Here is a 27,866-nt window from a genome sequence, read left to right as displayed (position 1 = left end):
TAAAATATTTATGATTTAATATTATATTTGCAGGTTACTTGTATGCGTTAACTCTTGTTGATTTTACTATACAGATCTGGTCCCAATAATTGTAAAAAGGTGGTTTCACAAAGAGGAACATGGGTTATATGTGCATTAAATGAGGTTTTGAGTCTTGATAAATAGTTGCCTTTTGGTGTGAAATCGATATTCTTTATATCGGGAAGCCGTTGTGTACCATTGTGCTAGAGCTTTGTTTTCCTTTAATACATTAGTTCAAGCCGTTCCTCCTAAAGCGATAATGCCGTACGATGCTTGGTTAGCAGAGAGCAAAGTAGACTGATTTTATAATATTAGAATCGTAAATGCGTCTGATTTTGTTAATAAAACTAGTATCATAGTATGTGTGTAGTCTTGTCGTTAAATTACTTGTATATGCCAATTGAGGATTTGGTCGATTGTGATACCATGGTATTTGATTGAAGAAACCGGGATTAGCATATTACAGTAACCTGTTGGGGTATTTTGATTACAATTCTTTTCCGTTCTACGCCCTTGATTTGAGAACTGGCAGTAAATGTAAAATTAGAAGCAATAATATTTATTTTTTTAATGACGAATCACAAGTGTACATTGTGTTACCTACGTGAATAAATGATTTTTGAATTTGAATTTGAATTTATTTTTATGTGTTGTTTGGAGTTTGGGTTTGACTTGTTAATAGATAAGGTCATGTACTTCGTTTCAGTTAAGTTTAGGTTTAAAATTAAGTACGTTAGTATTTATCAATTTTTAAATAGAAGATAAGCCTTTTATAGGAACTAATTTAAATTACTCCAACAAGTCCCATGAAAAACTGCCACAGTGAAGATTTTTAGATTTTCAAGCTGTTGGTTACACAGTTCATTGATGTTACTTAGAAAATGTGACCTTGAGGCACACAAAATTCAATTGCAGCACAATCGCTAAAAACTACGTCTATTTTTACTGTTTTACTTTTTTGGGACAGGTAACTAGTCAGCAGGTGTTGTAACGGTGTACACATCTAGTACGTGAGTACGTTGCCCTTTAGAAAGTTATTAAAGGATCCAAAATTGGTACAAAAAAGGTACAACTGGTTCAAGCTTACATCCAATTTTAATAAAATGTATGGTTTTTCTATATATTAAGCTAAATGTCTTTAGACATCTCTAGGGATAAAATTAATAGGCATATGTTGTCCAGGGACGAAGAAAAGACCCTTCTTCTCAATCTCCACTTCTGTAGGCTTCGGCGCTCCTGGTATTGGTTCGAATTTGTATTTCGTTATCAAATTCGATATTGCGTGACGAACGGATATTAAACCGAATCTCATTCCTGAAAGATAAATTTTACATTTATATGGGGTTATATTTACACGTTCTATAGTACCGGTAGTAAAATAAAAATATAGGTAGGTAAACCTTTTAAAAAACATGATTGCAAAATAACAATTAAAATATTTTTTGTATTAACGATCACACCCGAAACGATTATTAAAAGAAGAAAATAATCTAAAGTTTATATATAATAAAAATAATTGATGGACAACGTCTTATTATGCCATAGCTATTATATAAATAGGTACCTATGTACACAGTTTTGTTTTATTTTGTCCTAAATAATGGTATATAATTACCTATACATATTCTGGGTCCTTCGCCAAATGGTAAATATGTAAATGGTTTAATATTTTTCTCATTTCCTGGCATAAACCTTTCTGGATCGTATTTTAATGGTTCTGGAAAGTAGTCGGGGTCATATTGCATGCCGATAGCGTTTACATAGACTGGTGTGCCCTTCTTTATTGTTAATTTTTCATCAATTTGGTAGTCTTGTGACGCTACTCTATCGAGCCAACCCATTGGGGAGTAGAGCCGCAGTGTCTCTGAAAGAATATTAAGAAAACTAATAAGCTTTTACTTTACTCATACAGAGCAAAGCTTTTGTATAGTTTATGAATAAAAATTATTTCAAAACTTTGTAACGAAGTGCCAATATCATTGTTGATTCGTTTGCACCTGGCAAAATAATACAATTATGAAAATAAATTGTGCAAAATATTTTTAAATACAAAATTGGAACCTGGTGAACCACATCGTCGATATACCTACACATAGTACGGGAGGTAGCAACGTTTTCGAGAAAGAATTTCAGGTCAGCTGATTTTGTGATATGTCTTCCTTCTTGCACTTCCGGTTAGAGTCTGGGCAATCTGGCTGGCGGTAGCGGTTGCGTTCATTAGTGCGCATCCTATCTGTCCAGGTAATAATCCTGGATTTTAAAAGCATTTTAAGAAGCGTAATTTTTAATTTTTCGTTTTTAAATACGTCTACCTGACATACTTTTTTTATTGCCAGACATTTTTCACGTTGCTAACTATGTGCCAGACGCGATTTTAAGTTTTATTTTTATAAAAATTTCAAAGCATTTTAGAATGTCTGTAATTTTAATATTATGTTATTTAAATATAAGAAAAACCGAAAATGAATTTGCCAGACATTAATTCGGTTGTTAAGTCTTGAATTAAAATGATTAAGTATTGCAGTATGATGAAGCATTGCATTTTAAGAAGCGTAATTTTTGATTTTTCCTTTTTAAATACGTCTACCTGACATACTTTTTTTATTGCCAGACATTTTTCACGTTGCTAACTATGTGCCAGACGCGATTTTAAGTTTTATTTTTATAAAAATTTCAAAGCATTTTAGAATGTCTGTAATTTTAATATTATGTTATTTAAATATAAGAAGAACTGAAAATGAATTTGCCAGACATTAATTCGGTTGTTAAGTCTTGAATTAAAATGATTAAGTATTGCAGTATGATGAAGCATTGCATTTCAAGAAGCGTAATTTTTGATTTTTCCTTTTTAAATACGTCTACCTGACATACTTTTTTTATTGCCAGACATTTTTCACGTTGCTAACTATGTGCCAGATGCGATTTTAAGTTTTATTTTTATAAAAATTTCAAAGCATTTTAGAATGTCTGTAATTTTAATATTATGTTATTTAAATATAAGAAAAACTGAAAATAAATTTGCCAGACATTAATTCGATTGTTAAGTCTTGAATTAAAATGATAAAGTATTGCAGTATGATGAAGCATTGCATTTTAACACTTACTTTGAACAATAATATCTGCAACTGAGGATGGTAATTGATAGAGTTTTAGAAGATAACGAAAGTTCCCAAGAAGATGATATGGATGACACCGACAAAGACAGCGACGATGATGATGATGATTATGAAGATGCCTCTTTTTTGTGACGTCACTATAGGCTAAAACAACTTGAAAACTTAATATTAATTATTCATAACTTACATTTAGTAATTAGGACAATTTAAATAAAGTGTCGATTGTTAATTTTAATCTAATTTTATATTCCTTTTTATGCTCGTACTACAAGCATTATTACTGCAATACTTTTCATGACTTTTACATTTTAATTCAAGGCTTAGCAATCGAATTAATGTCTGGCAAATTCATTTTCAGTTTTTCTTATATTTAAATAACATAATATTAAAATTACAGACATTCTAAAATGCTTTGAAATTTTTATAAAAAAAAAACTAAAAATCGCGTCTGGCACATAGTTAGCAATGGGAAAAATGTCTGGCAATAAAAAAAGTATGTCAGGTAGACGTATTTAAAAAGGAAAAATTAAAAATTACGCTTCTTAAAATGCAATGCTTCATCATACTGCAATAATTTTTCATTTTAATTCAAGGCTTAACAATCGAATTAATGTCTGGCAATTTCATTTTCAGTTTTTCTTATATTTAAATAACATAATATTAAAATTACAGACATTCTAAAATGCTTTGAAATTTTTATAAAAATAAAACTTAAAATCGCGTCTGGCACATAGTTAGCAACGTGAAAAATGTCTGGCAATAAAAAAAGTATGTCAGGTAGACGTATTTAAAAAGGAAAAATCAAAAATTACGCTTCTTAAAATGCAATGCTTCATCATACTGCAATACTTAATCATTTTAATTCAAGACTTAACAACCGAATTAATGTCTGGCAAATTCATTTTCAGTTTTTCTTATATTTAAATAACATAATATTAAAATTACAGACATTCTAAAATGCTTTGAAATTTTTATAAAAATAAAACTTAAAATCGCGTCTGGCACATAGTTAGCAACGTGAAAAATGTCTGGCAATAAAAAAAGTATGTCAGGTAGACGTATTTAAAAACGAAAAATTAAAAATTACGCTTCTTAAAATGCTTTTAAAATCCAGGATTATTACCTGGACAGATAGGATGCGCACTAATGAACGCAACCGCTACCGCCAGCCAGATTGCCCAGACTCTACCCGGAAGTGCAAGAAGGAAGACATATCACAAAATCAGCTGACCTAAAATTCTTTTTTTTCAAACGTTGCTACCTCCCGTACTAAAAGTAAAAATACTCTAGGTACTTAATTTTGGATTATTTGTTAATTTTAAATTAATGGGTAGCTATTGTTCTGATTGAAAATAATGTTGGCCTAGTGGATTAAGCGTGCGATTCTCATCCCTGAAGTTATAGGTTCGAACCCCGGCTGTGTTAAATACACTTGCTCGTACATCGTAAGAAAACTCGATCGATAGACTCGGGCGACCTGAGACCGAGTCTATCGATTGAGTTTAGATCCAATAAGTAGACGGCCTGTGTCAGCAGGAATGATACATAAAGAAAGCAGAAAATCCTATTATAAAAAAACAAATTATATAGAAATATTGTTCTGATTGATTTTTTTATTTCTGATTCATGAGTATTTATAAATAAAATAATTCAAGTTACCTTTGACGACTGCATTTAGATACGTTAATTCCATGAGTTTCGATACATCAAACTTTCCATCTTCGCCTATAGCTTTTGAGACTTCGTCATATATTTTTTGCTGAAATTATAATTTTTTTACTTAGTGTACGAAGAGGTATATCAAACTTCAATGTCTAAAGAAAGATGAATAAACCTATGTGATCCTTATGCATTAGCTGTATTTCTATAGGGCTTGTATTTCTGCTCAAAATGGCCCATTAAATAGTCGAAGGCATCCCATTTATCCGATTCCCAAACTCATTTGATTATCATGATTCGATAAATACAATAGGCTATTATAGATTGTAAAAAGGATATATTTGGGCGTTTGACACTTACTTGAATTTCGGGCTCATATGCCAAATGGTACAACGTAAAAGTGAGTGCAGAACCTGATGTTTCAAACCCTCCTAGAAGCATTGTTGCCGCATTTGAGACGACTACATCGTCAGTGATTTCTGAAAGACACAATTTCGCACACACAGTCAATGATAATTTTCTATTAGCATTTATGTGCTATTTCTTCTTCTTTCTTCGTTATTTGGGCATAAAGCGAACATGACATAACACAATTACAACAACATGGACTCACCTACTCCATCTATTACTGGGCCATCTTGCTTCATTTTCAGTAAAGCGTCTACCAGGTCCTTAGGGTCTTTTATGACCTTGTCTTTTCGCTGTTCAACGACAATAGCAAATATTTTTTTAAAGTACTCTGTCGACCATTTTGGGAACAACGTAAATCTGAAATAAGGAAAAATCTCGTATTCAAGCGACCGTTCGAAGAAAACTAAAATAGAAACTACATAAAACGGAAATGCTGTTTTAAGTGAATTGAAATTTAAAAAAAGTGAAGTCTCATTCATTTTTTATTGCCCTAAATTTTGATATGTTAATACACGCACTAAACCTAGACGTGGATTGATTACCAGCGGAACAATGTTTGTTTCAGATTCGACGATGAAGAAATTATAGTCAGAATTTTATATCCAACTAGCTGACCCGGCAAACGTCGTTTTGCCATGTTTATCATTTATAATAAAAAATAGGGGGTTGATCGTAGAGGGGTGAAAATTTGGGGTTGTATGTATTTTTTAATGCTGTATCATAAAAAAATAAAAATATTTTTTTTTATCTAAAATTAAAATTAAAAAAATAGGGGTGGACTACCCTTAACATTTAGGGGGATGAAAAATAGATGTTGTCCGATTCTCAGACATACCCAATATGCACACAAAATTTCATGAGAATCGGTCGAGCCGTTTCGGAAGAGTTTAACTACAAACACCGCGACACGAGAATTTTATATATTAGATAAAGAAGTTAGATTTCACAACAACACTACTGTAAATGCACTCTTTTGAAATCCGAGTAATAATAGTGCGAATTGAGACATCTCGAAGGTAGTTACAAATATGAATTACTATACGGTGTGTTATTTTAAGTGTAATAGGTTTACTTGAAGATTTTAGTCATCTCTGGGAAGAAGAAAATGCTGCTCCAGCCCAGGCCTCTTAACCAATCAAAAGTCATAAAAGCCTCTGTAATAGCTCTCATTGGATCCTCTCCGGTGCGTACAGCGTGTGTCTCAACGCCAAACGCAGCTGTTCCAAAGACATCCGTGGCGTAGTCCGCAAACAAATGCTGTTAATACACAAATATTGTAAGACACATCTATAGTTGTTTTGGTTAATTTTGAAACAATTTTCATTAAGTTTCTATGAAGTGGCATTTAAATATCTTTTCTAAACCAATAATTCAGTTTTGGAGAGTAGTGAAACATTGGTATGTCATTTCACATAAATCGAGTCTTTAAAATTACTGAATACGTCGAATTTATTTTGGATTTACTAACGGGAGTAAGAGACATTTTCATTGAAAATCTACGGGTCATGAAGATATAGTCTCAACCTCGATTAAGAAGATACGTGAAAAACAATTAAATTAACCGGAATTTGTTTGATAACAACTAAAATCTCAACGATGGCAAAACGTCGTGAAGCGCATCACATCTGCCCCTACAACTACTTCCCTCATCACGACCGCTCTGTCAAGAGTGCACCGGATGGGAAGAAGAAGAAAAATCTCAACGGATTACTTGATAATGGCTACAGTCCCAATTGCAACATTCAATATTATAAAAGCACAACGAAGAAATTCTTCAAATTAAATGCAGTTTTTACTATCTAACTTATACTTACTCTCAAATTGAGTTTGCTGTAATCTTCGGTGTTTTTGATCCGGGTTATTAACTGGCTTGACTTTGTGTCGACTAAAGGTTGTAAAGCTCTTAATTTAGATCCAGTGAAAATTGATGTAATCCGACGACGAACTACCGCCCATAAAGGATCCTAAAAACGTATCTCTCGATTATATTTTTGTGTTTAATGTAGGAGTATCGTCTAACGTCTTATATTTATAATTCAACCAGATTCCGGCCGCAGCATCGTCCGAGTGGATTTAATTGTTGTAGCAAAATTTTTTGCGACCTCTTCAACAATAATAGTTATATATCATCGTATATATTTACTTAGAATACTCTATCAATTAAAACCATACATAATTCAATTTAGTAGCTTTTTTGAGTTCATTAGGTATGTCTAGGCGTGTTATACCATCCATTTAATAACAAGAATTGAAATATATCTTTTTTTCCTGTATACACTTCGGTCAAAAAATTAAATTACTATACCCAAAAGGAAGAAAAATACTAGGTCAAACCTTCAAGCCTATAAATAAAGGTAATTGTAGAATATATAGTTATTTACCCACTTACATTTGTTGTCAAAATGTTAAGCGAACCAATGGGATCGTGCTTTCCACCGCTTAAAAACCTATCCCTGAACACATAGTTGTCCTTCAGGAGGATCCGTTTCGCCAATTCCGGTGAATTGATGATCAGAGCTGGTCTCCAGTACAGCCAGATCCCGATGACAGGTGCTTTAGGGAAACGTTGATACATTTCGATCATCCACGTTCCCTGAATGAAAATCTCGATTAATCCATAGTCTACAGGTTATGTGGTTATCAAGTCAGATCGTGCATTCAAACCCTATGTGATTATGTAACCGGCATTTACAAGCCCGATCACCTCCCTATTTCTGTATATTCAGAAATATAATAATAAATAAGTGAATCTGTCAAAATAATTACGGGACTTCGTACTTTAAATATAGTGAAACATAAAATTCAATATTTAACGATCGATACAAATGGGTACAAAGAAAATACAACAATAACAATAACCACGTTAACAAAAATCTCCCCAATCCGGCTGGTCCCCGTGGGGAAAGCGACCAGCACCCACCATTACATATGAAAAACGAGGAGGATCAATAATATAAATGAAAAAAGGCGCTCCACGTCATAACAATTAAAATTATGCACTTTCAACGTAATATTCCTATCATCCAAAACAAGACACTTAGATCTGAACATTGAGAAAAATCAGAAAAAAAAGAGAAATGGAAAAAAAAGCAGGAGAGGCTTTTATCCTAAAAGGGATAAAATACAATACTATAAGAGCTAGTCGTTCGAGTTAAAGTCATATTAGATTTCTTAAGCCGTTGTTGGTACGGTTGGGTGTCTATGTAGTTTTGGTTAGTGCCAAATCATAAAATGACTGCTTCACGACTGATTTCAGAGCGACCGCCGATGCAAAAACCGCTGTGTGAGTTACAGAATCGCAGGGCAGTTCGGAGAGCGGAAACTCACGGGGGAATCTCACGTGCCGGCAGCAACAGTGCGCACACAAACGACAATAATATATGATAATATAGAAAGACGAGTTTAGAAAGACATTCCTTTTCCAGTTAGTGACTGTTTCGTAGCTAATAGAGATCCCTGGTCTCTACCTACCCTTCGGGTAAAAGCGTGAATATATAAACTTTAATTAAGTAAGTTTAGCAATAAGATCACTTGTGTCGGCACGTAACTTGGCGAGACTTTTTAGAGTAGTGAGGGGCAGTTCACGTAGTACTTTTAGTTACAACTAAGCTAAAAGCCACAACTTATAGACATCGAGTATCCTTACCGGGTTCTTTTTAAGTAAGAATGTCAAGCTTCCAAATATAGGATGTGGAGGCAGAAATGGTACTCCACGCTCTGCCCAATATTGTTTTACCCTTCTCCATCGCAGGTACACCCATGACACTAAACACACCACTATTGCGCTTATAAGCACACCAATCATTCTATAACAAATAAACAGAAGTACATTAAGTGCTTTTATTAATACTCTTGGACAAATTTTTAGACCAGGTCATAACTGACATTGAAGTTTTAATGTTACTGATTTTAACATAAACTTATGGAAAGCTCAAAAAGGTTTTTCACTGGAAATAAAAATGATTCAACTGACGCGGTAATAATTAACAAAAAACATTAAACATACGGCTTGTTTTCAATAAATCAGTCGCATATAATCGCACTTGAATTTTCGTTAAGCTTGCACCTTCCTTCCTATACAATTATAATTAGTGAATCCATACCAATAAAGGAAGAAGTATTTTAATTATACTTTCCGAAACATATAATATTTAATGATACTATCAATAAACTAAAAAATACTTACTAAAATCAGCTCAATGGAAATACAATGACAATATCGCATTTATGTTTCGTGAAAAATTATATAACAGTTAGTTAATATAACCAGATCTATGGATTTTTGTATCCGAAATGTTTTATTATTAATATAATAGAAATTAGTCATTCAACTACCACCAAAAATTGTGATGAATCTCTAAAGCTCTCCACTAACAGTCAATCAATTGTTGTTGTTAAACTAAACTTTTAGTAACATTATTAATTAATAGGTACATACATTTCAAATATTATTTCCACCAATGTTAACCGTGTCACCACTGTAATATGATTACTTAAAAATTGTGTTAGAAATCGGCTTATATATTGCATGTTAAGCATATTATTTATTATATATTTCTGCTGCGTCAGTGCTTCGCGAGTCGATTTAAATTAATAAAACACATAGAAGAGAATTAAGGGTACAGTGCTAAAATGTGATTGTTTGTTATTGTGATATTAATAAGTCTAGCAGTAATAATAATTGATATCTAATAATAGCCTTTACTTCCAAAACTTAATTATGATAGATTAGAAGTTTCATTGATTTTGAATTGAAAAAAATAACTTTAACATTTAGGAATCATCATTTCCTTGTCAGGTTTTGGTTTGTCCACCGTTGGACATAGGCCTCCTCCAGCCGGTTCCACTCGTGTCTGCCATGGGCCAGGCGCGGTCAGGTGACCCCGGCGACGGTGTTGATGTCATTCGCCCAACACCGGCGCGGGCACTCCAGCGGCCGACGCGCGGTCGCGCGGGTTCCAGTGCAGCACTCTCTTGCTCCATCGCCATTTCAGGCGGTACACCATTCTATTATTTTTGTTTCATTTCGTATTGTTGTACATTTTATCCTGTTACTCAGATTCAAGCCTAACATGCTCCTTTCGGCTGATCGTTGAAATGTTTGTATTTTCTTTATTATTTCAGCTGTGATAGGCCATGATTGGCAGCTGTACAGAAGTGTAGGTGTCACAAAAGAGTCCAGTACTTTTTTCTTCAGTGATAAACTCATTTGAGACTTGTAAATGTGCTTGTGTGACCAATATCAACTCCAGGGTTTTATAATTCTTCTCTCCTCGAAGGATATAGTCTTCTTTCTGATTTAAAATGATATATTTTGGCCTAGGTAAACTGGTTACTTATATTTGTACTGTTGACGGTTATACTGTATTTTATGCCATTTGTCTTTTAATTTTTTTAAAGCCATTTCAGTTCATTTCCAGTCCACACTCTCTACTTGTGTCCTGTAGGGACTGAAGAATGTATTGTTAGTCTTTATGCTTTTCAGTAATTAAACAATGCCATCTGCAACCGAAGATGGCTTAAATTTTCGCCAGTGATGTTTACTCCTAACCTTGACCATTCCAGCTTACGTAAATTCAGTAAATTTGTACGTCCCTCCTCTTTCAAGTGAAAAATGATTAAATTATTTTAATTTTTTTCTCTTCTTAAATGTTAGATTTCTTTTTCTTTTAATTTTAGGTTTTAATTTTCTACTAAGATAGGTTTTAAGTTCTCATCAATTTTATTAATTATTCTGTTTGTTAACGATTCATCCAATCTTGTATTCTGTTCCTTAATTTCAATTCTCATTTTCTCAAATAACATCTGAAATTGGTATTCCATTGTTGTTTACAGGTATAAAATAAAAAGTAAACTTCGTTTCGTAGTTAGTGTACGCCAGGTTTCGATCCACAAACAAAAATGTGTACGATGTTCCTAACAACTAGTTAAAAGTGCTAATCAACTAATTCATATTAATTACGATTTATCCAAAACAGTGTTAGGGTTTTATTTGAAAGTACTTGATTAGCACAAGACTTAATTAGCATTAGACTTAAAAGTCACATCACTAAACTTTGTCTGTTTTTGAAACAATTATTATTCTGATGTTTAAAACGAGAAATGTCCAACGTAGCATATTAGGTAGCAAATTGATCGATAACGACTAACTAATCGCTGTATAATACACTGTATTGATTGTTCACAATTTATTGTGTAAAACTGTTGCTTAAAATATCATTGTTTCCGTGATTAAACTTTTTATGCACTTATTATATTTTTAATTTAAATAAATAACAGAGGTAATATTAACTGTGCCGCGGTGCCCGCAACTTTTAGTAATTGTTATTTTGAAATAATTTTAATAATTGCCGGTTTATATTGCCGGTATATTATTAAGTAAGGGCTTTTAATATTTAAGTTTATATTTTTTGTATATATAAGTTACTTTTTAACTACAACAAAATTGATTTCAAAGTATGAGGGTACAACTATGGATATCCAGACGTAGCCCGTTTATACGAATGCTCAATCCGGATATTGGTGAGTTTTGGCCAAAACGCGTCCTTCTGAGGACAGGAGTTAAAAGGTTGGGGAATTCATCCTGATTTTTCTCGCCAAACTAAAATATAACGTAATGCTATTATTTACTGTAAGCTTAATCCTAAGAAAGTTTTTCAATTTTATATAGACTATTTATTATTATTTTTCGTTTTTTCTCATATAAATATTCCTATCCAAACAAATTTATAGTTAAGTGCTTTAGCGGCTCTCCTAGCTTCATTATAAATAGCTCTACCTTCAAGTGTTAGGTTTTCAACAACATAAATAGGTTTTATTTCTCCTAGTATACCCAAATCTCACGTGTTGAGCCTCTCAGATCGATTAGCTTTGTTATATCTATGAGCTGTGGATAGGACCGCATCACGGTGTTTCGGTGATATCAGAGTTATCACAATGTTTCGTGAGCGATCTATTATTTCTTGCCTGTTTACCGTACACCCACCAAAAAGCCCTTTAATAATAGCGAGTAAGTTTACCTTTCTCCTTTCAAGAACCGCCTGTTTAAGGTTTTTGTTATAGGTTTGTTCCTATTTAAATTCGACAACAACCTTTTTGGAGAGCTGATCTAGTTAATGGGAATACCCTTTGATCTTATTTTCGATCATGGCCACATAATTAATAGTTCAGCATTACTGGCATTGTTTGTTGTTATTTTCCTTCATTAATTTTGTATTATCTAATACCATGTTGTGCTTTTTAAATAAATTTTGTGTTTTAGTTATAAATTTATTGATTTTAATGTACTTTTTTTTTCATTTTATACTACATCCTTTAATATTTGTATATGCTGCAGAGGAATTGGATTCTGAAAGTGAATGATTGCAAACTAAGTCTTTAAAATGGTCTTGTGTTAAAGTCTTTAACTTTTGGTGTGCGGCTTCATCAAGCTTTATGATATGTTGATTTGCCAAATACAATTCCTTTTCAAGATTAGAAATACGTTTCAAGGCACTATCATATTCTAAGCCAAAGCCATCAAGCTTGTCTAGGTAATTGACTTTTCAGCAAGTCATACTTCAGGATGAGTCCATGGCCTCTAACACTTCCAACAGCTCTCTTTCATTATCCTCCCTCCCTAATGGTAATTGAGCACATAATTCTATAGAAGCTTTCAATTCCTTTAGCGCTAGCCTAACGTAAGACTCTTCTTGCAAGGCAAAGCCTCTGCTGTAAGGATGGGCGTTGGGGAGAAATGAAAAGATGTATCTCGTTCACTGGTTGGCTTTATAATCTCTTAAGTATAAAACGGTCACATCTTATATACTAAGCAGGATTAACATATATGATACTATATATGTATCACTACACTACACTGCGACTCAGCATATTGTTACAAAGGTGTAGGGTTATGGCTTCCAATAAGAAGTGTAGGTTATAAAGTTAAGTATGTAGTGATTTTAAACTATTGGCACAAGTCTATTAGTATTATTATTATATATACATAAAGTAGTACTTTATATGTATGATACACAAAACACTCATTGTCACAAGCTTAAAGGCGGGATATTTCGTAAAAGCAAACAGAAATTAGAATTTTTCAACCTAACTGACTTTGACTTTGACTTAACTTATTATCACAATATTAGCGTTTTAGACGCTAATTTTGTTAGTCAAATCCTATTTGAACACAGCACTAATAAAATATTTAGGAACAAACGGAAAACTTTTTGGAAATATATATCAAGGTTATTAAAAATTTTAATTTTTACAAAGACCTAAATTGAACAGCCGTTTTAGTCCATTGAAATGTTACATTTTTTAGGCCTAACCTTGCGTTTTTTAGAGGACGCAATTTTATTTTTTTGATGTGTAGGGGGGGTCAGTGTAAAGCTAAAACCAAGTTTGTGGGGTCGCCACCCTTGTCCCACGGCCGCCATCTTGGAAAAAGGGGTCCAAAAACCACGTTTTTGGCTATATCTCCTAAACTATCCATCCTACACTTAACTTGTAAAGACACATTTTGTAGCAAATCGCAATGTGCCTACAATTATGTTTATGTAACTTTTTATCATAAATCCAAAATTTAAAAAGTTATAAGTAAAAAAAGTGAAAATATTTTCTATTTCTAAAGTTGACTAGGTGCGTCAATGCTCATGACAAGCCGATCAAAACAGCAGTTTTACCTTACTTTTAAGATCTCTCGTTTATTTTAAACAAATTTTCCAAATATATTTTTTTTTATTTTTTTTTTATTCCTACAATTTTACTTATTGGTATTCCTAGTAGGCCTATTCCACAGACAACTTGCTGATATGGTAATCTTCGACATAATTATATTATCAATCAGTTATTAGAATGGTAGCTAGCTATCACTTTTTTATTTATAACTTTTTGGATTTATGATAAAAAGTTACATGGACATAATCGTAGACACAGCGATTTGCTACAAAATGTGTCTTTGCAAGTTTTATGTACGATGGATAGTTCAGGAGATATAGCCAAAAACATGGTTTTTGGACCCCTTTATCCAAGATGGCGGCCGGGGGACAAGCACGCCAACCCCACAAACTTGGAGTTAAGCTTGTATTGACCCCCCCTACATGTTCCATAAATAAAATTGCGTCCTCTAAAAAACGCAACCCCAAATGTAACTTTTCAATGGACTATTTCCCTTACAGTGATGCCACCAGTTTTATTATTTCTTTTATCTTTTACTCGTGGATTTGTTCTCCGAACTATGGAGTAAAAAGTCGCATCGGTTACTAATGTAGCTGTATGATTAGATTTTAATAAGCTGAAAATGTTGTACATTACACGTCCACTTTATGAATCACTCACAGGTTAATCGATTCCCTTAACCCTTAATTGGTCGCGTGGGGTGTCATACACCCCAGAGCGGGTTCTCAGGCGCACAACTTTTTAAAATTTGAATTTAGCGCGCTGCTCTTCTAGGTAGCTTCGTAAACACGTAAAACGTACATGATTCAGTTGCGAGCGGCGCTCGGTTGTGGACAGTTAGGCTCGGAGAGTGTGTTTGGGGTGCACGACACCCCAGGTGACTGTTTGTGTGGTCTAAATTCCGAGTAAGTAAATAGTTGTTAATTTTATGTGCAACCTGAGTGCAACCTGATGGACCATTCAAACTACCCTCTGATACCAAAAGTCTAGTAAAACGATTGATAGAACCTATTTCCGGCACTGGAAGAAATGTTACCATGGACAACTGGTTCACTAGTGTCCCACTGACCAAATCGCTTTTAGATGAACATACGCTTACCATGGTGGGCACACAGAAAAAACAAGCCCGAAATACCAAAGTGTTTCTTACCGGAAAAAAACGAGAGACGACTTCTAGCATATTTGGTTTCCAAAAAGATATGACTTTGTGCTCATATGTGCCGAAACCAAGAAAAGCAGTTCTGCTTTTATCGACAATGCATCACGATGATAATGTTGAGGGTGAGAAAAGAAAGCCCGAAATTATTCATTTTTATAATAAAACGAAAGGGGGAGTTGATACGAACGACCAAATGTGCGCCACTTATAATGTAGGAAGACGTACCAAAAGATGGCCGATGGTGATATTTTTTCATATTTTCAATATCACAGGTATCAATTCCTATGTAATATACAAATCTAAAATTGACTCCAATATATCCCGAAGACTATTAATAAAGCTACTGGCTGTTGATTTAGTCAAACCTCACCAAATATCAAGAGTCAGCATACCCACACTACCACGACCACTGCAAAAACGACTAAAAAGACAACATGAAATTCAGGACCAAGAATCTATTTCTGAAGCAGGCCGATCGCAATCATACAAAAGGTGCCATGTATGTCCAAGAAGTAAGGACAGGAAAACAAAGACTGAATGTTTTAAATGCCATAAACATGTGTGCAATGACCATATGAATATAGTCTGTAAAAATTGCAACGATTAAAACTAGGATTTGTAAAAAATATTTTTCATATTCAAAAAATAAGTTGATTATATTAAAAATATGTTTAAAAGTTGATTAATATGTAAGTTAAAATGTTCTAATTAATACAAGTGTGATTTTGCATGTATTTCGTATTTTATTTTATTTCCTAATTCTGGGGTGCTAAGCACCCCACGCGACCGCTTATGCAACTTTCTAGCGCCCAATTAAGGGTTAAGTGTTATACATTTTGTTTGTGTATTGAACAATACCACTAATTCTCTTTACAAATCACAATAATTACCGTATTCTGACGCTTTATCGATTATTTCAAAAAGCACTTGGTTAGATTCTTGCATAGTTCAGGATGGGGAACAGTATACACTCAACATCTAGCCATAGCGCTTGAACTTCAATAAGGAAAGTATCGAATTTTGCCGTTATGGACACAAAGTTAGTGTATAAAATCTTAAGTTCAGTTATATTATATGAGGTAACGCTGGGTTATTTTAAGTATTTTTGGTATGTTGTTAGCTTATATTATAGTGAGATCTTTTTCATCCATATCGATCCTCAAAGCAATTTCGTCTCGCAGATTTACCAGCTGATCTCTTTGGTACGGGTTTACCGATTCTTCTCTTTTTTTTTAAATATCGGTAGAGACGCGTTTATTTTCGAAACTTTTATCGGACGTGGCCGTGAGGAATTAACGGGTACTGCTATTCCTAAGCGAAATACATGAACTATCTTTGGGTCAGGGATCGGTATTGGATTTTGGCTTTATCATTAACCTTTCCTCTGGGGAACATTTTAATTCCGGAATAAAGAAAAAAATTACATTGCAACTGAGCTTCTTTCAAAAAAAAAAGGATGTTTATTATGGAACATAAGATACATGTATCACTTATTCCACGTCATTAAGTTTGAATTTGTAGAAAATTCTCTATTTCATTTATAATAGTATCTAAGTTGACAATGGACGGTTGAGTTATCTTCAAAACTTCGACCTCTTGTTGTAGCTTAGCCAATTGGAGATAAACCAATCGACGCAACTCTGGAACTTGCCTTATACCGGTCTCACACTATGTATTTAATAAATAAATAAAATGTGTCATGTTTGATTTCCGTGTGTTTGCTTTGAATTAGCATAATATGTAAATGCATACATTCATTAGGTGTAGTTAACTTTTGTGTATCTCAACGTTTTTTACACGGGATTCTAACCAAGAATGAGATTCAAAAACTATACTTAGCGCTAAGTCTAACTTCCATAAGTCATAAATGAATTCGATTCTGACTTATGGGAGTCATGAGTTTACGTTAAGCCGTTTATTTATACATTATCACTACTTAGCTGATATCATTTCTTAAGTCTTTTTAAGAATCCGAAATTAATAAAATAACAAAAGCTGTGTCGTTTGCTACATTGTGTTATATAATAACCCAGCCTACTTTACCCACACTGCATTTTGGAACGGATTTAGTTACCGTGGCGTATATGCGTATATTCCGCTAGTCATCCCCTTGTTGTCTCTTCTTTTGTATGTTGTATGTATGTAGTTCTATTGGCCCGAAATGTATTAAGAATGTTCACTTCTCATTAGAGTAGTGTAGAGTAGATCAGCATTAGCTGATCGTTGCGCGGCATCTGCAAAATATTTTCCTTAACGTTCCATGGCACGCAACGTCATATATACTTTTGTTTAGCACGGCCAGACACTTTTATCCATTGTAGTGTACCCGATAATAACATAACCTCTAGTGTAGGTTAAGTTTTTATCAATATTTATCTATCAAAAATTCAATATCATGCTTAGCTGACGGAATTTTGCAAACAAATATTTTCATAAAAAATCGCCAGTCATCGTGATAAAAACAAAATCCAGATATTATTTATTTAAATTTAAAAAAAAATGTAGGTACATATTTGTAATACTCATAACGACGCGATATAAGTTCAAAATATTTTAATTCATGTGTTATTAAAGTGACTTTTATGTATCCTGTAACTATGGTTAGCATTAGTACACTTAAGTTTTATTTAAATAATGTTTCCTTGCGGCTGCTTATATATTTTATATATATATATATATATACGTGTAAATCAGATCGGAATACTTTGCTCCCTTAAGATGGTGGTGGTGGTGGAGGATGATGTGCAAAATGTTTTAGACGTCTCTAGGTATAAAATTAATGGCCATATGTTGTCCAGGGACCAATAAAAGACCCTTCTTCTCGAATTCCACTTCTGAAGGCTTCGGCGCTCCTGGTATTGGTTCGAATTTGTATTTCATTATCAAATTCGATATTGCATGACGAACGGATATTAATCCAAACCTCATTCCTGAAAGATACATTTTCCATTTATATGAGTGGTATATTTATACGTTATATAGTACCGACAGTAAAATAAAAATATAGGTAGGTAAACTTTGAAAAAAACCTGATTGAATTTTTTTTTAAATTAAATTATTTTTGGGATTAACGATTACACCCGAAACGATTAATATAAAAAACCTTTCTATGTACACAGTTTTGTTAAAACATTGTTCTGTTTTATTTTGTCCTAAATAATTGAATAAAATTACCTATGCAGATTCTGGGTCCTTCGCCAAATGGTAAATATGTAAATGGTTTAATATCCTTTTCATTTCCTGGCATAAACCTTTCTGGGTCGTATTTTAATGGTTCTGGAAAGTAGTCGGGGTCATATTGCATGCCGATAGCGTTTACATAGACTGGTGTACCCTTCTTTATTGTTAATTTTTCATCAATTTGGTAGTCTTGAGACGCTACTCTATCGAGCCAACCCATTGGGGAGTAGAGACGCAGTGTCTCTGAAAGAATATTAAGAAAACTAATGAGCTATCGCCACTTATACAGTGCAAAGTGAAAGCAATATATAGTCTGTTAACAAACCAATATCAGTTGATTCGATTGCAACTTGCAAAATAATACAATTATGAAAATAAATTGCGCAAAATATTTTTTTGTTTGAAACGTTAAATATAAAATTGGAACCTGGTTGACTAAAAAGTATCTTCAATTCAGATCGTCGATTACAACACAGCATTAATAATACAAAACTCTTCTTAAGTTTGGTTAATTAAAGGGTAACTTTTGATTGAGAGCAGTGTTAGGTTTAAAGATATTTAGTGTTACCCTAGTGGATTAAGCATGCGATTCTCATCCATGAGGTCGAAGGTTCGAACCCCAGCTGTGTATTTAACACTCGCTCGTACATCGTGAGAATGGCCTGCCTGTAAATAAGTGGACGTGCCTAAGCACGATTGACACATGAAGAAGGCAGAAGATCCTATTATAAAAACAAGATCCCGAAAGAGATACAGAAGACTCTGATAGCTTTATTATATAGATATATTATTATTTTTTCTGATTGAATATTGTATTTCTGAATCAAGATATATTATAAATAAAAATTTTCAAGTTACCTTTGACGACTGCATTTAGGTAAGTTAATTCCATGAGTTTCGTTATATCAAATTTTCCATCTTCACCTATAACTTTTGAGACTTCGTCATATATTTTTTGCTGAAATTAAAAATATATTAAACTTCAATGTCTAAAGAAGTATGAATATATATATGATTGGCTGATATAGGGTAGGTATTTCCGCCCAAAATGGGCTATAAAATAGTCAAAGACACCGCATTTATCCAATTCCCATACTCATTTGATTACCACGATTCGAATAACATAATAGGCGATTATAGATTGCAAAAAGACACCTTTGGGCATTTGGCACTTACTTGAATTTCTGGCTCATGTGCCAAATGGTACAACGTAAAAGTGAGTGCAGAACCTGATGTTTCAAATCCTCCTAGAAGCATTATTGCAGCATTTGATACGATTACATCGTCAGTGATTTCTGAAAGACACAATATCACAGTCAATGATAATTTTCTATTAACATTTGTATGCTACTTATTTCTTATTTGGACAGAAAGGGAACATGCAACTATATTATCATAACACAATTATTGCAACTGTATTGACTCACCTACTCCATCTATTACTGGGCCGTCTCGCTTCATTTTCAGTAAAGCGTCTACCAGGTCCTTAGGGTCTTTGATAATATTGTCTTTCCGCTGTTCGACTACAATAGCAAATATGTTTTTAAAGTATTCAGTCGACCATTTTGGGAATAACGTAAACCTAAAAAAGGAAAAATCTCGTATTACAGCGACCGTTCATAGAAACGTAAATGAATCAATAAAGCTTTTTATAAATTTGACGAATATTTAAATGATCCTTATCCTTGGTATTGATTTGCTCCAGTTCAAACAATTTGTATGACTCAAAACTTAGCGATTAAAAAGAGTGGCGGAAAGTTTGTTGCCAGTTCTTCTTGCCCGCTCTACGATATACACGTGTATAAGACTTTTTACTTTAAGTATATTGGTATCTCTGCCTACAGTGATTCTTTGTATCCCCAGAATTTGTTCCATCGCATCCTTGTTCGCCTGTCGACTTCGTCATGCTGCCGTGATTTTTTAAAAGATATTTTCTTACCCAAGTAGATGTATTGTTGCACATATTCTATGGGGTATCCATTAATTTGTACAGAATTTTGAAGTAGATTTGATATTATTTTTGTTTAATTCTAATCCTATTGCTTGGCTAACAGAACTCTTTTTTGTCAATTTGATTTTATTTAATGCTTGGTGTTCATGTTTTAAGAGTATTCATTCATTAAGGTTTACTACCATTTTAAGTTTTTCCAGAGTCTGTGGTCTATGTGCTTCATATTTCCTTTTAATATTGAACAGTGAAATTAATATTTTAATAGTGAACAGATTTATGAAGAAGGCTAAACTCTTCCTTTTAACCTCTTGACAATGGTTTTTTATGGTGCAATTTGCTCCTTCTATTAAACGTATTTCTTGTATTATCTGAGATAATACGTCATGGCTGAGTTTTTATGGTTTTTGCTGAATTTAAACTTTTTAAAATTATTTGTTAATTTAAGTCTCGACGTCAACCCAAATATTAAAACTGATGTATTGTAGATTGAATTTTCTAAACTTTTGAGAAAAACCTTTTCATTACATATTCTGGATAAAAAAGTTTTATTCGCACTATAATCAGCCCTATGCAGTTTTATTATTCCCAATGAGAAAGTGCTTCTAATGAAGTTGTGATCACTTGGATCATTAAGATTACATATCACTTCAGTAAATTAATGTTTTGTATTTCTCTAATCTTTTTGGGGGAAAGCCATTTACATATTTTTTAGTATCTTTAAAAAAAATGCTATTAATAAAGGTAAAATTATTTTGTTGGGCAAAATGAACAAGACTTTCTACTCTTTTATACCTTGTACCATAACAATATTGACCTATAATGCGTTCGTCACTTTTTTGCTGCTGACCGATAGTTGAAGTCCCACAAGAATAACAATTTTGTTGCTTTTTTCAATAGTGTGTTGGAGTTGGTCATAAACTAACGACGTCTCTGTATCGTTAGCATAGCTAGTAGGAAAATAGGCTTGAATTATTGAAATATGTGCGTCTACAAAGACTAAATTTAGGACTGAAAGTGCTATAAATATGTGGTAATTGTCATTGTGTTGATAGCGAAAAATAGGATTGAGTTTTGGTGGACTTTGGAGAGAGATATGAATTAGATGCTTTTGTTTGGTAATTTTCGGTTTAAACGTCTTATTTATTGGTGGTTTTCGACGGTTCAGGAGATTTTGATGAAATTCTCTTATTTTTGTCCTTTCTGGGTATTAGAATTGATTAGGTTGGTTTGTTCAACATCACTATTTTGTCATATTGAAGGATCACCAATTTTCCTTTTTCTCTTTCTTTGTTAACTTCAATTTGTAATTCTTTTCGTTTATTGAGAACATTGGGAGAGAAGTCTTCTTTTATATAGTATGAGGCAGAATCTAATTTTTTCTTGCTTTTTGGATATAAACTTAAGAGTCCAATATATAATACTATATGAGCATAACTGATTTCCTAGTCAATTGTAATTTTAAAAAAGTAAAGTCATAAATTTGTAAAAAATTTAAATACACGCACTAAACCCAGATGTGGTTTGATTCCCAGCGGAATAATGCTTGTTTCGGATTCGACGGTGAAGGAATTATAGAATGGAAACAACACCTATATCAGACGTAAGTTGTCAGAGTAATAGAAATTAAGCTAGCTAATTATACCATACTGTGTGTTATTTTAAGTATAATAGATTTACTTGAAAATTTTAGACATCTGTGGGAAGAAGAAAATGCTGCTCCAGCCCAGGCCTCTTAACCAATCAAAATTCATAAAAGCCTCTGTAACAGTTCTCATTGGATCCTCTCCGGTGCGTAGAGCGTGTGTCTCAACGCCAAACGCAGCTGTTCCAAAGACATCCGTGTTGTAGTCCACAAACAAATGCTGTTAATATACAAATATTATTAGAGCCACCCATAGTTGTTTGGTTAGTATTGTAATAATTTTGATTTAGATTCTATGAACTTTTAGTTAAATATTATTATTTCTAATTAAATCATTTATTCAGCTGTGGAAAGAAGTGAAACAGTGGTCTGTGATTTCACGTATATTCATAACGTTGATAATTCCTAAAATCTCAACTGATATGGTACTTCATGACGTCTACAGTCCCAATTGCAATATTAAATAGATAAATAATATAGATAACAACGAAGCAATGCTTCAAAGTAAATGCAGTTTTTAATATCTACCTATTGACTATATTACACACTGTTGTTACTTACTCTCAAATTGAGTTTGCTGTAATCTTCGGTGTTTTTGATCCGAGTTATCAATTGACTGCACTTTGTGTCGACTAAAGGTTGTAGAGCTCTTAATTTCGATCCAGTAAAAATTGATGTAAGCCGACGACGAACTACCGCCCATAAAGGGTCCTAAAAACGATTTTATCGATTATATTTTCAATTGTACGTAATAAGGTAGATTCGTCATTTTTATATTTCAAGCAGATACCGGCCGTGGCATCGTTCGTGTGGATTTCGTTATTGTAGCAAGATTTTTTGCGGCCTCTTAAACAATAATAGTTTTATATCATATAGGATAATATATAACTCAAAAGACAATTAAAACCGTACAAAAATCAATTCAGTAATTTTTTGAGTTCCTTATGTTCATTCAGATAAACAGACGCGGTGTGTCAAGGCGTGTTATACCATCAATTTTATAACAAAAATGGAAATCTATTTTTTGTGTACACACAAAAAAAATAGTTACTATAACGGTAGTAGAAAAAAGTACTAGCTCGTACGTTTAAGCCTTATAATAATAGTAGAATACATATACTGACATTGGTTGTCAATAAGTTAAGCGAGCCAATGGGATCGTGCTTTCCACCGCTCAAAAACCTATCCCTGAACACATAGTTGTCCTTCAGGAGGATCCGTTTCGCCAATTCCGGTGAGTTGATGATCAGAGCTGGTCTCCAGTACAGCCAGATCCCGACGACGGGTGCTTTAGGGAAACGCTGATACATTTCGATCATCCACGTGCCCTGAATAAAAAACAAATACATAAATACGCAGAAACATATAATTCAACATTTATTGATAAGAGGATGAAAGTTGATATATCCTGTATCAACTTTTAAAAAAAAAAACCGTGTTACCGGATTTGAGTGTTTTTCTGTCTAAAAGTTATGTCAATAAAAGAAAATACTAAATTCTATGGTTTTTGAATGAGGTATGTGTTGCAGCACTATTTGATGCGTGCGCCCATCACTACGTAACAGTTTGGAGGACAATCGCGGGACGAGGTAGCGCGCGGGAGCGCGAGAACTCCCTCACGCGCCGGCTGCCGCAGTGCGCGTCCAAACGTGTTCGACGCGACAAGGATGTCGCTCTGATTAATATTTTATTTAAAGTATGACGATAATATAGAAAGACGAGTAAATGCTGGGAATAGAGTAAATATAGTGTTGCATATCCTTATGTGTAGCCAACAAATCTCAAGTGAGGCTCGACTGGCCGTACACAGGGGGGTACTTACCCCGACGGTAACGTACGATAGTAGCTAATGGAGATCCGTGGTCTATGCCTATCCCTTCGGGAAAAAGGCGTGGATATACAAATATTTATTAAAGTCGTAGGGGCTAACCGAAAGTTTATCAATGAGATCACTTGTATGGGCACGTAACTTGGCGAGACTTTCTAGAATGGCAGCAATTCACGTAATACTTTCAGTTACAACTATGCTAAAAGCGACATCTTATGGGTATGCTTACCGTGTTCTTTTTAAGTAAGAATGTCAAGCTTCCCCATATTGGATGTGGTGGTAGAAATGGTACTCCACGCTCTGCCCAATATTGTTTCACGCTTCTCCAACGCAGGTATACCCATGTCACTAGACACACCACTATTGCGCTTATAAGCACACCAATCATTCTATAACAAATAAACAGAAATATATTACATGTGATTTTATTAATAATACTCTAGGCTAAATTACTTTGATCATGATTGTTTTCCTTCACCGTTCGAGCGAATGTTAAATGCGCACATAGAAAGAAAGTCCATTGGTGCACAGCCGGGGATCGAACCTACAACCTCGGGCATGAGAGTCGCACGTTGAAGCCACTAGGCCAACACTGCTCACTGATTTCGTAACTCATTACATAATTTTATACATTTCCGAAACGCTTAGAAATGTGTTGAGTCTTGGGTCATCCCACTGTCTGCCTGTATTGGTACTCATATACCTATAGTTATAAAAATATAACCCGCTGAACACTATAATATAATATCACCATAAATTTATCGAAAACTCAAAAAGGTTTTTCACTGGAAAAAAAATGATTCAACTATATTACAATAATCATTTACGCGGTAATAATTAACCAGTAATAAACATTAACCATACAATTATAATTAGTTAATCCATACCACTAAATAATTTTAGTTTTGTTCTAATCATATTGTATTTAATGTTACCATCAATATACGACTAAATAAAATCAGCTCAATCTGTGAATTTTTGAATCCGAAATGTTTTATTATTAATATAATAGAAATGATCAACTATCACAACAATAATTATAAATTACTTTTAAGCTCTCCATTAACAATCAATGCATTGTTGTTGTTACACTAGTAAAATTATTTAATACATACATTTCAAATTTTATTCCCACCAATGTTTACCGTGTCACCACTGAAATGTGATTACTTAAAAATTATGTTTGAAATCTACTTATATAATACATGTTATGTACCTATATATAGAATTGTCTGAGGCGTCATTGCTTTTTTTATATATATATATTAAATATTTAGATTATATTTTCAATTAATTTGATATATTATCGATTTATAAATTCGTTAGTTTTTAACTACAGGAAAATGCATTTCAAAGTGTGGGGGGAGCAAGATATCCTGACGTAGCTCGTTTATCAGAATGCTTAATCTGGATATCAGTCTAATCTAAAGGACGAAATTTCATTAAAAGGTTGGGTCAATTAACCCTATTTCAATTAATTTTCTACGATTATCCAATAACAACATCTTGAAGTACTCTTTTTTCCAGTGGCATCTCAAAAAAGGAATTGCCATTTCGTGTGTTAGCTACAGTAGTACTGTTTCTCCCATTCTTCTCACTTCACTCATGCCGATAATATCCCAGTTAGTATTTTGTAATGCTATTGACAATTCCGATAAGCTTTCAGCTGATCTTAGTGTTAATACGTTTAGGGTAGCAATGTATATTCTTGTGTCTGGAGGTTGGGATCTCCGTGTTGACGTTTTGCTTGGGTAGAGTTTCTTAATGTTTTCTTTATTATGTTGTTGTTGATTTATTATTGGAGGGTTTCGAATCTGAATCCGAAATTAATCATAAAAAAATAAAAACGGTATCTTTGACATTTGCTACATTGTGTTATGTAACAACCCGGACTAGTTTACCCACCCAGCATTGTGGACGGATTTAGTCACCTTGCCGTATATCCATATAATCCGCGAGTAATCCCCTTGTTTGTTTCTGCATTTTTTAGAATACTGTATGTATGTATTTCTATTAGCCCGATATGGATTAAGAACGGTCACTTCTCTAATGGTGATCGTTGCACGGCACCTTTAAAATATTTTCGTCGACAACTCTCAACATTCCATGACACGAAACGTGGTAAATACTTATATCTAGCACGGCCAGACACTTTTATTCATTATCTTGTATCCGATATTCAAATGGCCTCTGTCAATTACAAGTAAAGTTTTTATCAATATTTATCTAACAAAAATTCGATATCTTGCTTAGCTTATCATTCAATCATTGTAATAAAAACAAAATCCAGATATTATTATAAATTATTAAAATCTTGTTAGTTAAGTATTATTTAAATAATATTTCCTTGCGGATGCTTGGATCTACTGTGCGACGAGGCCGATAGAAAAGCTGAGCACAGGCTGGGTGGCAAAAGTTGCACAGCTCTAAGCGTTAGGGTACCCAGGCGCCTCTCGCCACCTATAAAGAATAAAGCCTCCGCGTAACAATGCGCGTATGGACGTTATGAAAACCTATTGTACCAGAGTCTGGCGCAGTGGAATATCAACATTGTCATCATTTCCGAGCCCTACGCAATACCCGAAATGGTGAATCGATTGTGGATGTCACGTTCACGATTCCATCTCATGCTGTGCCCAGGACGAGGGTCCTGTCGGAGGATGTAACGCCTTCGGACCACCAGTATATCCGTGGCCGCACTATCTCGTCGTCGGTTAATCAGAACTGGGTCAAAAATGGCCACTTAAGGCCGATTTACATTATCTTAGTGTTTAGGTGAGTGCTTTAGGATAGTACTTTAGTTGAAACATGTAAACGCTACTTGCTTTAGTAAACGCTACGCTAAAGAACTTGCCTTTCAAGTTGTACTTAAGCACTCTCCTAAACACTAAGATAATGTAAATCGGCCTTTAGATAGACTAAAATAACTGAAAGGATTTAGTGAGTTTTCAAATTCAGCAGTTAGCCAAAACACCAAAAAGCGAAAATTTATTAACTCGATACTTATGGATTACAAACGTTATTATAAAAGTAATTAAATAATTTTATTTCAAGCTTTGTAATTTTTTGATAAATAAATGTTTTTAACAAGATTTACTTATTCCTCTTACATTCTATTAGGAACAAAGAATATATTTATTTACTTTTCACTCTTCGTAAATCGGAAACTAGTACTACTACTAGTATACCTACAAAATTGACGGTTAGACAGTTAATTGGAGAAAAAAATGATAGTTTTATTCGCGTGTTAACTCGTTTTGGCCATTTTTTGACTTAATGAGTTTTCGCTCTACGGGGACGACATATCTATTGCTTTAAGTTCAATAACGTGCGTTAACGCAATTTAATAAAAATTGAACCTATTGAATTTATTACAATACTTTTATCTTAGTTAGGTATTTAAACCGCTGATCCAAGGAAATTTTCCCGATACTTACACTTTTAGATACGCCAAAAGCTTTTCTTGCGACATATGTTTTGGGATTACATATATTATTTACCTAAAGGTTATTTACAATGCAATATGACTATATTCATTCGTCATTTCTGAACATCTAAGAAGTAAACAAACGTATCCTATTAATCCTAATTTTTGATTACATATTATGACACATGTGAACTTAGGGATAATATGTAAATTCCAGTCGGTATTCTTTTAATAGTATATTATAATTTATAGGTGCGCGAGAGGCGAGCACCATATAATAATAGTTTATAGGCTAGGTAGTGGCCGCAGTGGGAAGACAAAGAAAAACTTCTTGAATTTAAAAGTATATAATAATGATTACAACATATACAGAAGGAACGAAATTGAATGATAAGAGTTGTAATTCAATTAGAGAAAAGAAAGCACAAGAAAGTACAAGAATAGATAAATTATACGTCACTAAGGGATAGTTCCTAAATCGCGCACGGGTTTCGCCTTTGACAGTTCTAAACGCACTGGCCACTGCCCGCGCCCGTGTCGTCACACATAGCGGTAAAATCACCGACGCGGTGGAAAAGAGGAGTGATATTATTGTTCGCCACAATATTATCGAATTTTCACGACAATGCGCAGTGTTGCCGTTTTTGACCGTCGTCTAGTGTGAATGAGTTTACAATGGTGTTAACTGTTAAATTTATCGGCCAATTTTATCTCAATTTGTTTGTATGAGAAAATTGGGTTTTTAGTTAATGGCATTTTTTTGCATTTACGAAAATATGCATATTACACCTGCATTATAAAAAAATGCCAT

The 27,866-nt window shown here is 33.6% G+C and overlaps 1 protein-coding gene across 5 annotated transcripts; it reads right to left on the bottom strand.

Moving 5' to 3' along the window:
• Positions 1-1,097: 1,097 nt before the first annotated feature.
• LOC125053412 (cytochrome P450 6k1-like) lies at positions 1,098-26,342 on the bottom strand. Of its 5 annotated transcripts, none has more exons than XM_047654770.1 (11): positions 25,227-26,342; positions 24,744-24,783; positions 23,858-24,017; positions 22,925-23,128; positions 7,022-7,171; positions 6,280-6,464; positions 5,410-5,564; positions 5,157-5,275; positions 4,797-4,896; positions 1,637-1,885; positions 1,098-1,335 (listed from the first exon to the last, which is right to left on the bottom strand). In XM_047654770.1, the coding sequence occupies exons 3-11, from the start codon at positions 24,014-24,016 to the stop codon at positions 1,160-1,162; spliced, it is 1,497 nt and encodes a 498-aa protein (XP_047510726.1). In that variant the 5' UTR covers position 24,017; positions 24,744-24,783; positions 25,227-26,342; the 3' UTR covers positions 1,098-1,159. The 5 variants fall into 5 exon arrangements, with proteins under 5 accessions (XP_047510726.1, XP_047510723.1, XP_047510727.1 ...); XM_047654768.1 differs by lacking the exons at positions 1,098-1,335; positions 1,637-1,885; positions 4,797-4,896; ... (2 more) ...; positions 6,280-6,464; positions 7,022-7,171 and adding exons at positions 17,534-17,957; positions 18,202-18,450; positions 19,066-19,165; ... (2 more) ...; positions 21,836-22,020; positions 22,362-22,511 and having other exon boundaries at positions 25,227-26,327; XM_047654767.1 differs by lacking the exons at positions 22,925-23,128; positions 23,858-24,017; positions 24,744-24,783; positions 25,227-26,342 and adding exons at positions 7,597-7,800; positions 8,854-9,013; positions 17,102-17,781.
• Positions 26,343-27,866: the final 1,524 nt, after the last annotated feature.

Source organism: Pieris napi, chromosome 10 (genome assembly GCF_905475465.1).
Source record: "Pieris napi chromosome 10, ilPieNapi1.2, whole genome shotgun sequence".
Lineage (NCBI taxonomy): Eukaryota > Metazoa > Arthropoda > Insecta > Lepidoptera > Pieridae > Pieris > Pieris napi.
The sequence above is the reverse complement of the archived record's forward strand: the minus strand, read 5'-3'. Positions and strand labels throughout refer to the sequence as shown.

What these genes read in the sequence shown, in the direction of transcription:
- LOC125053412 (XM_047654767.1), bottom strand. Translation starts at nt 17,133, where the DNA reads ATGACTAGCGGAATATACGCATATACGCCACG. An exon ending in CATATGAGCCCGAAATTCAA is followed by an intron (nt 4,897 to 5,156) that starts GTAAGTGTCAAA and finishes TTATAATTTCAG; the next exon opens with CAAAAAATATATGACGAAGT. An exon ending in TCTAAATGCAGTCGTCAAAG is followed by an intron (nt 1,886 to 4,796) that starts GTAACTTGAATT and finishes ATATTCTTTCAG; the next exon opens with AGACACTGCGGCTCTACTCC.